General features: G+C 41.8%; 1 protein-coding gene across 2 annotated transcripts in view; it reads right to left on the reverse strand.

Annotated features, from left to right (window-relative positions):
- The window catches only part of LOC128020102 (anion exchange protein 3), a 69,691-nt gene extending 53,979 nt beyond the window's left edge, over nucleotides 1–15,712 (reverse strand). For both annotated transcript variants that reach the window (XM_052606714.1, XM_052606713.1), the window contains exons 1-2: nucleotides 15,599–15,712; nucleotides 1,501–1,652 (exon numbers count right to left, since the gene is read on the reverse strand). In XM_052606714.1, the coding sequence (XP_052462674.1) occupies nucleotides 1,501–1,554 (54 nt within the window). In that variant the 5' untranslated portion in view covers nucleotides 1,555–1,652; nucleotides 15,599–15,712. The remainder of the gene's footprint in view (nucleotides 1–1,500; nucleotides 1,653–15,598) is intronic.
- Between the last annotated feature and the right edge of the window lie 614 nt (nucleotides 15,713–16,326).

Consider the following 16,326-nt stretch of genomic DNA (forward strand, 5'->3'; position numbering starts at 1 on the left):
TAACCCAACACCTGCTCCACCAGAGCCCAGCCTGCAGTCGCTCAGGAAACTACATAGCAACCATTTCCAGTTTAAGTCTTTCTACAAAAAAATAGCAGCACAATTGTTTTTAACATTGATAGTAATAAGATTTTTTTATTTTTTTTGAGCAGCAAATCAGCATATTAGAATTATTAGAATGAGTAATGGCTGCTGAAAATTAAGCTTTGCATCACGTGATTTTTTATTAAATATATCAGAAAACATAAATATATTTAAAATAAAAAGTAATTTTAAAATTTTAATAATATGTACTGTATTACTGTATATATATATATATTCTGACATTCAGTTTGGAGTTCAGGTTGGAGTTTCATCATTCAGTGTCTTGACCAGGACCACACCCCTAAATGCATTGAAGCAACTGCCATGTGATTGGTTGATTAGATAATTGCATTAATGAGAAATTGAACAGGTGTTCTTAATAATCCTTTAGGTGAGTGTAAATAGAAAGAGAGAAAGACAGACTTTGATAGATCAAAAGGTCTATAAAAAAATAAGATGATTTCTTGGTTACATTTATTGGAAGTATTTATGTAAGCTTGTTTCCACCGCAGGATAATACTGTATATGTATTAATACAAAAAAAATTTATATTAAAAAAGTTCATTGCAACTTTTTATCTCACAATTCTGACTTTTTTCTTGCAAATGCAAGTTTATATTTCACCATTCCCACTTTTCTTCTCTGAAAAAAGTCAGAATTGTGAGATATAAACTCAGAATTGCCAAAAAAAATCCAGACCTTAATAAAATCACAATTCTAAGAAGAATTGTGTGATATGAAGCTGCAATAGTGAGAAAAAAAGCCTGAATTGTGAAATAAAGTCACAATTATGTGTTCCTAACTTGCAATTATAAAATGTAAATTTACAATCCTGAAAAAAAAATCCTAATTTTAAAATATAACCTCAAAAATCCAAGAAAAATAAAACAAGCCTCCATAGTATTTCCTTTAAAAATCACTATTAATAACAAATGTATCAGAAATTAACAATTGAGAACTCATAAAGACTTGAAATCACATTAATGCCATGAGTATCTACATTCAAATGCCAATTAATCGAAACATAACCCAAACTGTAGTTATATGTTACTTGAATCATGTGGATTAATTTATATTGTATATTCATTTCTATTTACTGAATTGCAAAAATAGAACTGTCACTGCGTGTTGAACGTATTAAACTCTTTTTTTTTTAAGTGAGTAGTTCACTCATTTATTCTGAATTGTTTTACTGAAACACATACTGAAAATAGTTGTAGATGAAGAGTGCACTTTCATAGTTTTTCAGCTGAGCATGCAATGCAAAAATAGACTCCACCTGCAGCTGTGCTTTTGCTACACAGCACCGCAAAACCAATACGGCTGCAGGTGTGAGGTTTGTGTAACAGGCCCAAAGCAGTATGACTAAAAGCCACGGAGCCTGAAAACAGCAGGCAAGGTCTTGACATCTCTCACCTGATGCAGGTTGATCAACACATCTGTCTCGGGGGCATGGCCTCCTGTCGCCATGGGGACAGGGAGGGGCGCAGCTGCGGGAAAACGGGGGTCTGGGATCAGCCCTTCTCTTTCACGGCTGGATTTCCAGTCAGCCTGTGGGGTGGCATAACCTGTAAGAGTGAGACCACTTTAGGCCATAAGATAATCACTGAGCCCCCAAAACAAGCACATGAGCAAGGAAACATGGGAAAGGATGTTGCAAAAGATGGGCATTTTTCAGGAAACAAAGGGAAGACATACACAAACCTGTTTCAGTTCTTAAGTTACAACACAGGGGCTCATCAATAACCACTCATATTAAGTCAATGAAACAAGTATGTTGATAATAAGAAAACTGAAATGAAAGTTAAATTTTTTTTGTCATTTAAAATGATAATTTTTCAAATTATCATTAGATTTGTTTCTTACAAACATATAGCTTTTGGCTGGCCAAACCGTAATTGATGGACTGGAGTGATGTGGATTACTTGTGATGTTTTTATCAGCTGTTTGGACTCTCATTCTGACGGCACCCATTCACTACAGAGGATCCACTGGTGAGCAAGTGATGCAATGCTACATTTCTCCAAATCTGTTCAGATGGAGATTTAAACTCATCTACATCTTGGACGGCCTGAGGCATTTTCAGCAATCTTTAATTTTTTGATGAACTATTCCTGAAATGAAAGCTTATGCTCACACTAAAACAACAGTGAAGTAAACTGGCGTTCTCCTATCATCTTTTTATCAAATTAATATTTTATAGAAAGCTCATGGATGCAATCAGTATTGCACCATACAACATTTGCGAGTGGATGAGTCTGCTGTGTGAACGCTGCATCTGCAAGTCCAGTGTCTGCTGTATAATAAACAGCTCTTGTGGGAAGCTGCGCTGATGACTCATGTCTTGAGTTAGCGTCACTGCAGCCAACCGTAGCACATGTCTTATTTATGCCAAACCACACCCAGCTGGATATCGTTTCAGCATCATCCTTCTGGAATGCAGCTCGATGATTGACTGTAAACATCAGTGGCATCTCCATGTGCCAGCATCACTCATCAAAACACCTCATCTCTGGCCTAAAACATCACAGTTCTGCTGCCTTGGAAACATTATCCACCAAGACCTAAGAAAAGTGATGCCTGCCAATCGGACTGAAATGAAAAGTACTGGTTAATCTTTTAATCGCTGAGCTGGTTTCATCTCCCATGGGAACATTTTAATGCTCTTAATAGCGCAGACATTGTCACACTGCACTATATGAATAAGTTTAATGTGCTTTCATGTTAAGCATAAACATTTACATTTATATTTAGTCTTGTAGCAAATGGGACCTTTAAAACAACGTGCCCCACCCTCAAACACTGTGGCTTGTTTGTGTGGTTAAAATTATGTCGAGAAGACGTTGTGTCCTGCGCTGTGAAAGTAAATTTGTTTTATTTTTACTTCTGAAAGGTGAGGCTGCAAAGAATCAGTGGTTAAAATTCATTTTTTCCACTTTACCAAAGCAGTACGATCTCTTTGTGTTCCTGTCCTTTTCCTAAAGACTCCTTCTTTAATCACGGGGAGTTCAGCACAGGAATTCTATTGGCTGGGAACATTGAATTGAACAAACCAATTAGAACGCAAGTAGAGTTTCATGCCTGAACTTGAAACTTGAAATATAAAGTTTCCAGAAATAAAATTCAAGTTTAAATAATTGTATTATTCAAAAAAATAAAAACTAAGTTTAACTTGAGGCTGGTCTATTATAGCATCTTAATTAAACTAAAATAACAATGGCATACACTGCAAAAATTATTTTCTTACTTCGTATTTTGTCTCGTTTTCCCCTACAAATATTATTAAATCAAAATACTATTCACTGTGAAAAAAAATTACATAAGTGTTGTATCCGGGGAAAAAACAGGGAAACAGGAAAATATCTGCCAGCAAAGTCAGATTAATAATCTTGCTCTCTTTTAAATTTAGATGATTTTTCTGACCCCTGTCATTTTGCTACTGAAGTAAATCTATCTTTATTAACAATGTTTAGATATTTGTACTTATAAGTAAGACAAAGGTCATTTTTTGCAAGATCAAGCTCCAGTTAATTAATGGAGATTGTTCAAATAAATGTTTAAAACAACTTATTTCTTGTTTACTGAATGCCTTATTTAATCTTGTTTGATTACAACTCTAACTCAGGAGCATAGCAATGTTTTGGGGTCTTCACCACTCTCTTTGCCATCAACATACAGTTGAGGAAATCTGACATATTTATAGAGCAGCAGCAGACTATTCCATCAAATCATTCACTTGCTGTCTGCAAATAACCCAAGTGGAAAACTGCTATTAATATACGTGAGCACCATCATGGCATCATTGGTAAAATTAATAGTCCCACATGTCGCCAGAATAGATGATTCACACTCCCCTGGGACAGCATCAGGTTCCCCTCATGCTTGTTAACATTTATAGAATTTCTGATTCAAAATAACCGGGCATCTTTCCTGACCTGAGGATCACTTCCCTCTTTGTTGTCCCGCGGTAACTCTGAGTCCAGCAAACTCAAGTCACATTAATGCTCAAGCTCTTGTGAAGATGAAACTAACAGACACATGCATCATTCTGAGAAGTGACCCTGTCTACTTCCTGTGTTTCTGACCAGCACTCATCATGCACTTCCTCTTCACCAAGGCTTCGAAAAACCACAAGTGATTTATGAGCTGTAATGGCACACAGTGGTGCTTTTGTAAATGGAGATCAGTAAAAGAGATGGCCACTTGATGCTCCCTGCAGCTAGGACTCTCTGTATTATATGATTGCAAAATAATATTCTTTCTAAATAAGGAGAAAAGGGAAATCATAATAAATGCTACCAGGACATGGACATTACAATCTAATTTTACAGACATTTCTGTTTACACTAAAATATGCACAAAAAAAAAAAAAAAAAACATATATATATATATATATATATATATATATATATATATATATATATATAGTATGGGTGAAACAAATAATGTATTTTTTTATTTTTGTATATATTTATATTATATATATATATATATATATATATATATATATATATATATATATATATATATATATATAAAGATACGTGTGTGTGTGTGTGTGTGTGTGTGTGTACTCAAATTATTTTTTTATTAACTATAGTTACTGATAATTAAAACTTTGATCAAAACTCACTGTCAGCTAAACCAGATGTTCATTGAAAAAACATATTTTCAAATTCATTATTAAAACAAAGATTATTGGAATATATTCCCATTTTGTTTTCCCCAAAAAAAAAACATTTTCAATACAATTTCACTCTTTTTACTTCTGAATTTCATATTTCATTCAATGTGTTACTTGTCATTTCTTTATAATTATTTGTGAAATGCACCAACAATTATTTGAAAATTGTTTCAAAGTAAATCTTACACTTACAATTGCAATTTTTCACTGTACCTGCATCAAAATCTTTTTTAAAAATCATAATCAAATAGTTTTTATGCTTTAGTCTTCATATCTTTTTCAACACACTATCGAGACTCTCAAGCAGGATTGAAGTCACTTAGCACTAGTGTTCAAATCTAGATTCTCATCTTTAAGGGCCCATCACAGTTGATGCACAAACCCATTAATGGATCCACCAACATCCACATGCTTCTTCTACACCAGAGAACGTGTGGGTCACATTAAGGTTTGTGCAAAGTCGTGTGCGTCAGGGCCAGATGCTTGATTCTGACAGAGCTCGAGTTGAATTATTAATGCTAATAGCCCCTTATCGTGAACAATTAGGCAAGCAAAGCACAGAAGATTTAGCTAATGGCCCTGGGGCCTTGGACTCTATAGAAACGAACAACTTCCATCTTTATTACCACGAATACCTCCACCTTTAGGTGCCCTTAAGCACCTGTCTGACTTTGGACGTGGAGAAGTCAGCTTACATGCTGAACAGAGGCTTAGTTACAGATGCACACATTCAGCTCAATGTAGAAAAGTGTGGAAATTCCAGGCACATTTAATGCAATGGCGAATCTGCTTGTTAGCTTGTCATCCAGCTGTCTCCGGGTCCTGGATTGTACTACAGCGTGGTTCCACAAGAGCTTTGGCTGTCTAAATAGAGCTCATCCAAAGGCTTATCACAGGCATGCCTGATCCCCCAGTCTCAAAATGCTCTAAATAAAGAAATCCCCAATGCACACGGCTCATGGACTATTTTTGTAGTTAAAAACCAGCAGATACAGTAACTTTTCACTATATCTTTATGCTCATTGGACTTCTGTCTAATTTTAAGATACACTGGGGAATGAATCGGAATAAAAAATGCTATTTTACGCTTCTCATCTTGATTTATCCCCATTTATAATGCTCTTCTCCATCATTTCATCATCATTTGATGATGCTGCCACGATCAATAAAAAGTGATATTAAACAAAACAATCAAACGAAATTACATTTACGCCTGCTTTCCATGGGATAAATAAAAATGAGTTTGCTTTATGGATTTGCCAGTCTCTTCCTGTCTATGTGAGATGTTCTTGACAAGAATAAACTGCAAAGTGAATGAACTTTTCTTGTGATAGTCAATTATCTGTATATTTGACACTAATCTATTTGTTAACTCACAGCCAGAGAATATAATTACTTAATTTGCAAGGAGGTCACAAAGTAACTAATAGATTCGGCCACCTTACCCTACAGATGAAGTCTGGTAATGGAAATAATCAGTATAATTTGCTGCTACCAATTATAATCCAAAGTCTGTGAGGAGAGATCTTACTCGCAGATATCGTGTCAATTCACATTCTTAAGCCAATGTGTGCAGACAGCAAGCTTACATCAATAATTAAACTTCACAGAAAATGACATTACAACACGGACCTCAGTATTAGTGAAGCAACACATAGGCGATGCTAAACCCAACACATCCCTCATGTCATGAGAGGCTCAATCAGTTAAAGAGGCCATTTTACTGAAGTGTCTTGTTCTCAGTCTGTCTGAGCCGCTGCTATTGTGCTAACAAGTGTGATAACAGCACAGCACCCTCACATCAAGACTAATGCGACCTATAACTATTTTGGGTGAACTATTCCTTTAAGTCTCATGCCTGCAGTCTTGGCCTCTGCTGTAGAACAATATAAACAATCATTCTAGTACAATTACTCTAGGTAGTTTGTGTGTGTTATTGGTTTGTTTGACATAATTAAATGCTAAGAAATTGCTTTGACACTGTTAATTGAAAAACTATTGCATGTTGATTCAGAAAGAGCTCTCAAGCAGACATGCTTCAGTTTGTTGTCTCAATTTAACAATGAACTTATTAAGCATCAGGATGAACAAGCAACTAACAGGCCGAATAACTCTGTTTACATCCCTGCCTTTACAGATGCAAACACACTACTGACGGCTGAGAATGAGAAACATTAGGCCGAAAAACAGCTCAAACCTCAAAAACAGAGAGACTACTATAAGCATTTTTTGTGTAATGTGTTTCAGCTAAAACAACAGAATACACATAATACTAATTTTCAGTTGTGCATCTGCCTGTTTTTATGTACAGGATGTACTAATATTATTAAAATGATTATAGATTAATATTATATTATTGCTTTTTATTTTAAATGACAGAAGCAAAAGATCAGAAACAGTGTCATTTTAGTATTATTTATGAAGTATTTATTAACAAATTAGAATTAGCCATAGAATTAATTGGACATAGTTTTGAAATTTTAGTAATTTTGTTACGTGCTTGTGCCAGTAATCTTTTTGAATCTTTCCCCAGGGCGGGGAAAACTCAAACAGGTAGACACGGTGAGCTGACAAGTGATAAACACACACACCAAAAAGGCAGGTGATTAGCCCCGAGACCCGACAGTACCCCCCCTCCCAGGAGCGTCACCTGACGCTCTAGGAAGGGCCCTACCTCGATGTCGCCGGAAGTCCTCAATCAACGAGCGGTCCAGAATGTCCCGGGACGGCACCCAGCACCTCTCCTCTGGGCCATACCCCTCCCAGTCCACAAGATACTGAAACCCCCTGCCGCGGCGCCGCTCATCGAGTAATCTCTTAACCGTATAGATGGGAGATCCATCCACAAGACGAGGGGGCGGGGGGGTGGGCCGACTACAAGCAGGATTAAGGGGGGAAGAGAACACCGGCTTGACCCTGGAAACATGAAATACCGGGTGAACCCGACCAAAAGTTGGAGGGAGCTTGAGCCTGATCGCCACCGGACTAACCACCTTGGTGATGCGGAATGGCCCAATGAATCTGGGTGCCAGCTTACGAGAAGGCGCCCGGAGAGGCAGATCCTTGGTAGAAAGCCAAACCCGCTGACCACACACATAGGCAGGAGGAGAGGACCGGCGACGATCAGCTGCGGTCTTGGTTCGGCCAGAGGTTTGGATCAGAATCCTCCTGGCTTTCTCCCAGGTGCGACGGCAGCGCTGGACGAAAGCCAGGGCGGATGGAACCGCTGCGTCGGGTTCCTGTGAGGGGAACAAAGGTGGGTTATAACCAACAGAACACTCAAAAGGGGACATACCTGACGCGGCCACCGGAAGTGTGTTATGAGCGTATTCTGCCCATGAGAGCTGCTGGCACCAGGAACTCGGATTGTTGGATGCTAGACAGCGGAGCATTCTTCCTAGATCCTGGTTGGCCCGCTCACACTGCCCATTGGTCTGGGGATGAAACCCTGAAGACAGACTTGCGGAGGCCCCAATCTGTCTACAAAATTCCCTCCAGAACCGGGAGACGAACTGGGGGCCCCTATCAGAAACCACATCCACCGGAAATCCATGGAGACGGAAGACGTGGTCCACCACCAGTTGGGCGGTCTCCCGGGCGGAGGGCAGCTTGGGCAGGGGGATAAAATGAACAGCTTTGGAAAAGCGATCCACCACCGTGAGAACCACAGTGTTACCCTTCGACGGAGGAAGCCCAGAGACGAAATCAAGGGCAATGTGTGACCAAGGACGGGAAGGGATAGGGAGAGGGGTTAGCAGACCATCAGGAGGACGATTGACCGGCTTACTTTGGGCACATGTGGGGCAGGCCAACACAAACTGTCTAACATCGGCAGCCATAGTAGGCCACCAGAAACGCTGTCGGATGGCAGACAACGTTCTCCGAATACCTGGATGGCAGACTAACCTGGATGAGTGACCCCACTCAAGGACCTCAGAGCGCAGCGCAGCCGGCACCGACAACCTGCCCGCCGGGCACTCTCCCGGCACCTGCACCCCTCGACCGGCCTCCTCAACTCGCTGCTCGATACCCCATGAAAGAGCCCCGACCACCACCCCCTCAGGAAGGATGGCCTCGGCCGCAACCTCCCCCCCTGGAGAACCGAACAGACGAGAGAGGGCATCAGGTTTGGTGTTCTTAGAGCCCGGCCGGTACGAGAGGGTGAAGTTGAACCTGGCAAAGAAGAGTGCCCAACGGGCCTGGCGCGAGCTCAGCCTCTTGGCCGAACGGACGTATTCCAGGTTCTTGTGATCCGTCCAGACCAAGAAGGGCTGCACTGACCCCTCCAACCAGTGACGCCACTCACCCAAGGCCAATCGTACCGCCAACAGTTCTCTATTGCCGATGTCGTAGTTACGTTCTGCAGGGCTGAGACGACGAGAGAAGAATGCACAAGGGTGGAGCTTCCCATCGTGGAGGTAACGCTGAGATAGAACTGCGCCAACCCCGACGTCCGAAGCATCAACCTCCACAATGAACTGGGCCTCAGGATCTGGAACTAACAGAACAGGTGCAAAACGGGACTTTAAAATGTCAAAGGCTACCTGCGCCTCCCGGTTCCATCTGAAGGACACCTTGGTGGAGGTTAAGGCTGTGAGTGGTGCAGCGATCTGACCAAAATTTCTGATGAATCGCCGGTAGAAGTTGGCAAAACCCAGGAATCGCTGCAGAGCCTTCCGGGAGTCAGGGACCGGCCACTGGGCGACAGCTTCAATCTTAGCGGGATCTGGCTTGATCCCCTCCGTGGAAATAATGTGGCCAAGGAACGTAACTGACTCAGCGTGGAATTCGCACTTCTCCGCCTTGACAAACAACTGATTCTCTAGTAAGCGCTGGAGAACCCGTCGGACATGCTGGGTGTGTAATTGGAGAGAAGGGGAGAAAATCAAGATATCATCCAAATACACGAAGACAAATTGATTGATCATGTCACCCAACACGCTGTTGACGAGTCCCTGGAAAACGGCTGGAGCATTGGTAAGACCAAACGGAAGAACCAAGTACTCGTAGTGTCCCGAAGGAGTGTTAAACGCCGTCTTCCACTCATCCCCCTCCCGAATGCGCACCAAGTGGTAGGCGTTGCGCAGGTCTAACTTGGTGAAGACGCGAGCTCCCTGTAATAACTCAAAAGCAGAAGACATTAAAGGTAGGGGGTACCTGTTCTTAATAGTAATGTCATTCAAACCTCTGTAATCAATACAGGGGCGCAGGGAGCCGTCCTTCTTCTGAACAAAGAAAAAACCTGCACCAGCGGGAGAGGAGGAATGGCGGATGAGCCCAGCTTGAAGTGACTCACGTATATATTTGTCCATGGCCTCTCTTTCAGGACCCGAAAGGGAATATAAACGACCCTTAGGCGGAGAAGAGCCCGGGAGAAGATCAATGGCACAGTCGTAGGGGCGATGCGGGGGTAGCGAGGTGGCCCGGGCCTTACTGAAGACCGCCCGAAGATCATGGTACTCCGCAGGAACACCGGACAGGTCAGAGGGATCCTCCTGAGGAAGACAAGACACAGAGACAGGAGGAAAAACAGCACCCAAACATGACACGTGACAAGACTGACTCCAGGCTAACACGGAATTGTTGACCCAGTCAATGTGAGGATTGTGTTTGTGCAGCCATGGGTGTCCCAGAATTAAAGGGGCCTTAGGGGAATCAATAATAAACAACTCAATCAGCTCGCTATGGCTATCAGCAATGTGAAGGTTTAACTTGGGGGTGATGTGAGTGATGGTGGTAAGGGGACGGCCAGCTAATGACCATGCTGATACGGGACTAACTAAGGGGATAAGTGGTATTCTCCATCGTTGGGCAGAAGCAGCATCGAGGAAGTTCCCCTCAGCCCCTGAATCCACAAGGGCGAGTCCAGCGTGAGATTGACTCTGGACGGAGAGTTGGAACGGCAGCTGAGTCCGTGCTGCAGGAGAGCTTGAACTAAGAACCGTGCCCACCAGGACGCTCCGCCTCACTGGTGGCCCCTGGCCCTTTAACGAACAGTGCAGAGCGAAGTGACCTCCCCCGCCGCAGTATAGACACGCCCCCGACGACAGACGCTCCTGCTTCTGTTGTGGTGTAAGCCGTAAACGACCCAACTGCATGGGTTCCTCCTCCGAGGGCTGTCGGTCGGCTGAACTGGCTGAAGAGGACTCTAGGTGGCGCCACGGGGCGGGAGTTTGCCGTTGCTTGCGGCGGCGGCTGAGACGGCCCTCAATACGGAGCGCGAGATTAATGAGGTTATCCAATTCCCGCGGGAGCTCTATGGCCGCGAGTTCGTATGAAATGGCGAAATCCAACCCCTCAAGAAAGCGGGCGCGCAGCGCGCTCTCATTCCAGCCACAGGCCGCCGCTAAAGTCTGGAACTGGATGGCGTAGTCCGTGACAGAGCTCCTCCCCTGAGTCAGACGCGATAACTGGGCCGCCGCCTCGTCTCCCTGAGCTGAGCGATCAAATAATTTTGCCATCTCATGACTGAAGTCCGCGAAGGTTGCACAACAGGAAGCCCGCGATCTCCACACGGCAATCCCCCATTCGCGGGCACGGCCCGAAAGAAGTGTAAGTACGTACGCAACTTTGGCCTCTTCTTTTGCGTAACGCCGGGGCTGCAGAGCGAACACCAGCGAGCATTGGGAGAGGAACGCTTGACAGGCGTTAGGATCGCCATCATAGACCGGCGGATTGTTGGCATGAGGTTCGGGCTCGTGGAACATACCGGTGTGAAGAACGGATCCGCTCGTTGCCTCTCGCCGAAGACCGTCCACCCGTGCGATGAGCTCGGAGACCCGGGCAGTGAGAGTGTCCACTTTCCGCGCGGTGGTGCCGAGCTGGGTGGCATGCTGTCCCAACAAAACTCCCTGCTGAACGAGAGCCGAGCGGAGTGGATCAGATCCCGCTGAATCCATGATCTGGTCAGACTGTTATGTCAGGAGAAATGGGCAGGATTCAGATGCGGGTTTACGCAAGGCTTTATTTAAAGCAGAGGAGGCAGATCAGATGAGTCACGTTCACAGGATTACTCGTAGTGACTGGAAGAATAGTCGAAGCAGATGAATCAAACCGATGAGTAACGTTCCACAGTTATTTGTACGACCACTGAGACCGGAGGGATGACACTGAAGCTTCCAAGAGCTCTGCGCTGGGGAACAGGGGGCAGAGAAAACAGCTAAACACACTGGAGCCTGAGGACAAGACACGACAAAGGTGAGTGCTAAGAACAGCTAGAAGATCCGAGCTATTGAAACGAGTAACAACAGTCTGACAATAGGCAGAGAAACACAGGGAATGATAAAGGTGTAAAATTAGAAGAACATAGAAAACAGGTGGCGAGCAATTAAGGTTCACAACACAGAAACAAGGAGGGCGGGGAAAACTCAAACAGGTAGACACGGTGAGCTGACAAGTGATAAACACACACACCAAAAAGGCAGGTGATTAGCCCCGAGACCCGACACCAGTGTATTTATTTCTATATTTTTATATCTGCATCTTATATTCTTCATATAATTCCTCATTACTGCATTAGTTTGTGCTTGTTTGAAAGCACATCTGCAGGTATCCCTGCATATTCAAGCCAGGGAACATTAACAGATGAGACCTAATTACAAGTGGGGCTTTGATCATTTAAAGGACTCCAGCAGAAGATGTTGAAGATGTTTCAGTGCAATCTGGACAGTATAAATGTATGTGGTCGGACAGCAGGGTCTATGGTGCATCGATGATTTAAGACTCAACATCAGTCAACTTTTCAAAACCAAAGCATTCTCAGTTTCTTCTGTATGATTACTGTGTGATTGTATCACATTTATCTATTAGTGACCACTAAATATATCAACTAAAAGGTTCAAGAGGCTATAGCAGTGGTTCACCACTGATAACCAAGACATGGACAAGTGATAACCAACAAAACAGTTTATCAAATAAAAGTAAATGAATATGAAAAATCTTGAATATTGTCATGAGCTTTACTTTATTAACATGACATAGGCTGAGTAGGAATATGGACAGCCTTACAAATGCCTAAGCAACAGAAAAAGTGATATGCATCTGCCAGATGTCGTCCTCAACAACAACAAAAATAAGGGTTTTAAAGTTTATAATCCTATTTATTAGCCTATTTATCAAACTTTTGGACTTTTTCCATCCCTATTTTTAAAAGAATATCACAAAAAAAAAAAAAAAATTTGCACACAAAAAAAAATTTACTCACTCACAGACAAGATGTAGATCAGTTTGGAACAAATTTGGAGAAAATTTGCATTACATCACCTACTCACCATTGAAAGTGAATGGGTGCCATCAGAATGTCGGTAACTTTTGACGCTCTAGCGGTTAATAAACAGAACTGCTTGCTTCTTGCGGAAGAACATCATAGCCGGAACTACTTCTCTCTGTTTATGTCTATGAAGAATCGCGGTATCCCCGAAGCAATCTAAAATAGTCTGAATATAAACACTTATTATAGGTGCACCCTAGTGATTCAGGACAAGCTAAAAACACGGTTTGGAAAATGGATTCATGGTGTACTCGCTTATTATATACATTTTTCTACATTTTGAACACAAACAAAGTTAATGACCGCAGCTCTGATTGGTTGTTTCTTACCGGGAGCGATGGATTTTCTGCAAATGGCAATAGGAGCACTGGGAGGAGCCAGAGGAACTTGATTTTTTCACATATTATCTGTTTCATATTCTACTGACAGGACATAATGACAGGTTTAACAAATATGTAAATAATATATTTTTACAAAATTTACCTACTGCAGCTTTAACTTCAAACTGTTGATTCTGGCTAAGATTTGAGTCCTCTATCCATAACGTTGCTTTCCACAGTAAAACTGATTTAATCTGAATCAGGAGAAAACAGTGTGGGTCTTAAATGTAATGAGAGGTCAACAGGGGATGGATTTTTTTCACTGGAGGAAGCATTATTATGGATTATGGACTTGCATTTTAGCCAGAAGCGATGGTTTACATTTACATTTAGACATTCAGCAGACGCTTTTATCCATAGCGACTTACAAATGAGGACAGTGGAAGCAATCAAAATCTACAAAAGAGCAATGATATGCAAGTGCTATAACAAGCCTCAGACAAACAGATCTTGGATGGCCTGAGGCTGAGTAAATTTTCAGCAAATTTCGGGTGAACTATTCCATTAACAACCTTATCAGAAAAGATCTGACCCATTTTTGTGTCGCAACCCAAGACTTGAGAATTGCTGGTGTGCATGCTGCAGCTTATGAATCTATAATGTATCTATAATCTATAATGCAAGAGCAGCACAGATCTAGACATTAACAAGGCCTTTGCTAGGCTCCACCTCTTCTTAAGGTATCTATTATTTTCAGCCTACTTAGCATGATCCACAAAGTCCCATCCATGATGTATGGATCTATATTTGGATATGTGTGTGGGCATAAGAAACAATGTGGAGGGCACATCTGCGAAGACTGGAAAAAACACTAAGTTGCCAACATGCTTCAACTACACTGCTAACCTTAGTGCTGTAATAGTCCAAAACATGCAGAAGATGAAGACAGGTGTAAATTGGCTGACTCAAATTTGAATCATAAAATATCAGGGTTGTGGTGTTAAGAATCTCAGGACTTTATTCTCATCAACATCATCAGAGAATCACATTTGATCACCATCAAGTTCAAAAGGTTCAGTAGATATACAGATGTGGATGTCTCTAACTTGACTCTAACTGCACAAATGCTAACAATCAGCACATTCTCTTACAATAGAGGAACAAAAGCAATTCATCACAGAGCCAATATATTTCCAGTATACAATGACAGATTTATTAAAAAGCAAGATAAAATAAGAGTTTTTATGTTTTGTTTGCAAGTGCATTGGTTTAGGGTTGTGGTATGTTAACCAAAAGTTTGAACTGTGTTTCTACAACAAGGCTATTCTCTAAGGCCAATGTGTAATATGCTGTTTAATGCTAAACAGTGTGACAACTTACCTCATGTACTGTGACAACATGCAGCATTATTAAACAATGTGTAATAAATGAACTGTCTCTTATGCGTCAACGCAAAAACAAATATTAATTTAAAAAATAAACTTACACTGAGGAATAATGACTAATTTGATTTATACTGTGTCTTTTTAGGAAATAATAATAACATCAATAATGTTTTTTTGAAAACTATTTACTGTTTTGAATGCTAAATACACTTAATTCAGAAATCTTATATTTGTTCACCTTAAAACAGGTGTATTCAAGTCAGAATTGCATTTTCAGTATGTTTTAGACTCAATAGATTGACCTATTGACCAGTGTATAAGTAGAATAATGTTCAGGATGACTAGCTCAAATAACCTACTTCAGCATCTTTCAAGCATTAACCCCTTCAGGTGCGCAGCAAACGCTCTGCCCTTTATTACAGGGTTTTCGATACTCTGAACCGGAATGTTGCTTCACCTTTATGTTTTGCATAATTGACAATCTCAAGAACATTTCTGCACATAGAGAGGCTCAACATCGCCTTTGATTCATCGTTTCCAACGGTAAAATCTATCTGCAAATGCTGCACCACCCTTTACGACTCCACGCGAATCTTCCCTTCAAGTCGAATGACCCGTGCACACATTGAAAGCATCTTAAATGAGTGTTGGCGGCTTTGTTTTTCAGCACACACCCCTGCCTTCATCATATCCACGGGTAGACTCATTTCTGCCATAGGCTCTGGAGGAAGGAGCGCCTCCACGCAAAGGTATGCTAGCCAAGATGATCTACTACTACGCTATTTGAGCCATCATGAACGTGTGTGAATGTGATGCTGCTAGACATCCGCGCTCGGACTGAGTCGTGCTCGCCTACCTGTGAGTTTGGAGAGTTGTCCAAGCTGAATGAGAGTGAAGACGATCGGTCAGAGCGCGCAGCGGCCGTGCTGGTCCATACTGAAGCGCTCCAGCTGCTCTATCTCTCTCTCTCTCATCTCATCAAGAGTAATGCTCGCATCAGCCACTAGATGCTGCTGAGGGTGCGCGATGCCACGGACCATCAAATCTAAATATATAAATATATTATATATATACATTAGTTAGGGTTACATAAGGCTTGTTCTACTTACTATTGGACTGTAATGACTCAAAAATGATTTTTATTTATTTGATTCCATCTAGTTCTATTTAATAATTTTAGATTGTTTGTCCAAATAAAATAGCCTACTCAAACTTCATTTTATACTAAATTCACTGTAAGGTCGGGATTCGAGAAAGTTAAAATTCCTTTACAAAATATAAAAACCGAATTATTTTCATGATTCGGTTGATTCGGTTCTCGAACGTTCATTGTTCCACTGATGCAGACGGAACAACCATAGACAGTAAACAGAAACAACGCGGTAAACGAGTCACGGGTGACCTCTCTCCTGTCCGAACGGATGACTCTGATGAGTCGGCTCTTTTTTATTTATTTTTTTGGTGACTCAAAACAAAAGCATGCAGCACCATCGGTGTACTGTAGTGTAATTGACTTTTACCGGTTCATTTTATTGAACCAAAGCATAATCCATTCGATGCAACAGCAACCAGTGTAGTCCAGTT

This window comes from Carassius gibelio, chromosome A9, assembly GCF_023724105.1.
Source record: "Carassius gibelio isolate Cgi1373 ecotype wild population from Czech Republic chromosome A9, carGib1.2-hapl.c, whole genome shotgun sequence".
In the NCBI taxonomy this organism is placed as follows: Eukaryota; Metazoa; Chordata; class Actinopteri; order Cypriniformes; family Cyprinidae; genus Carassius; species Carassius gibelio.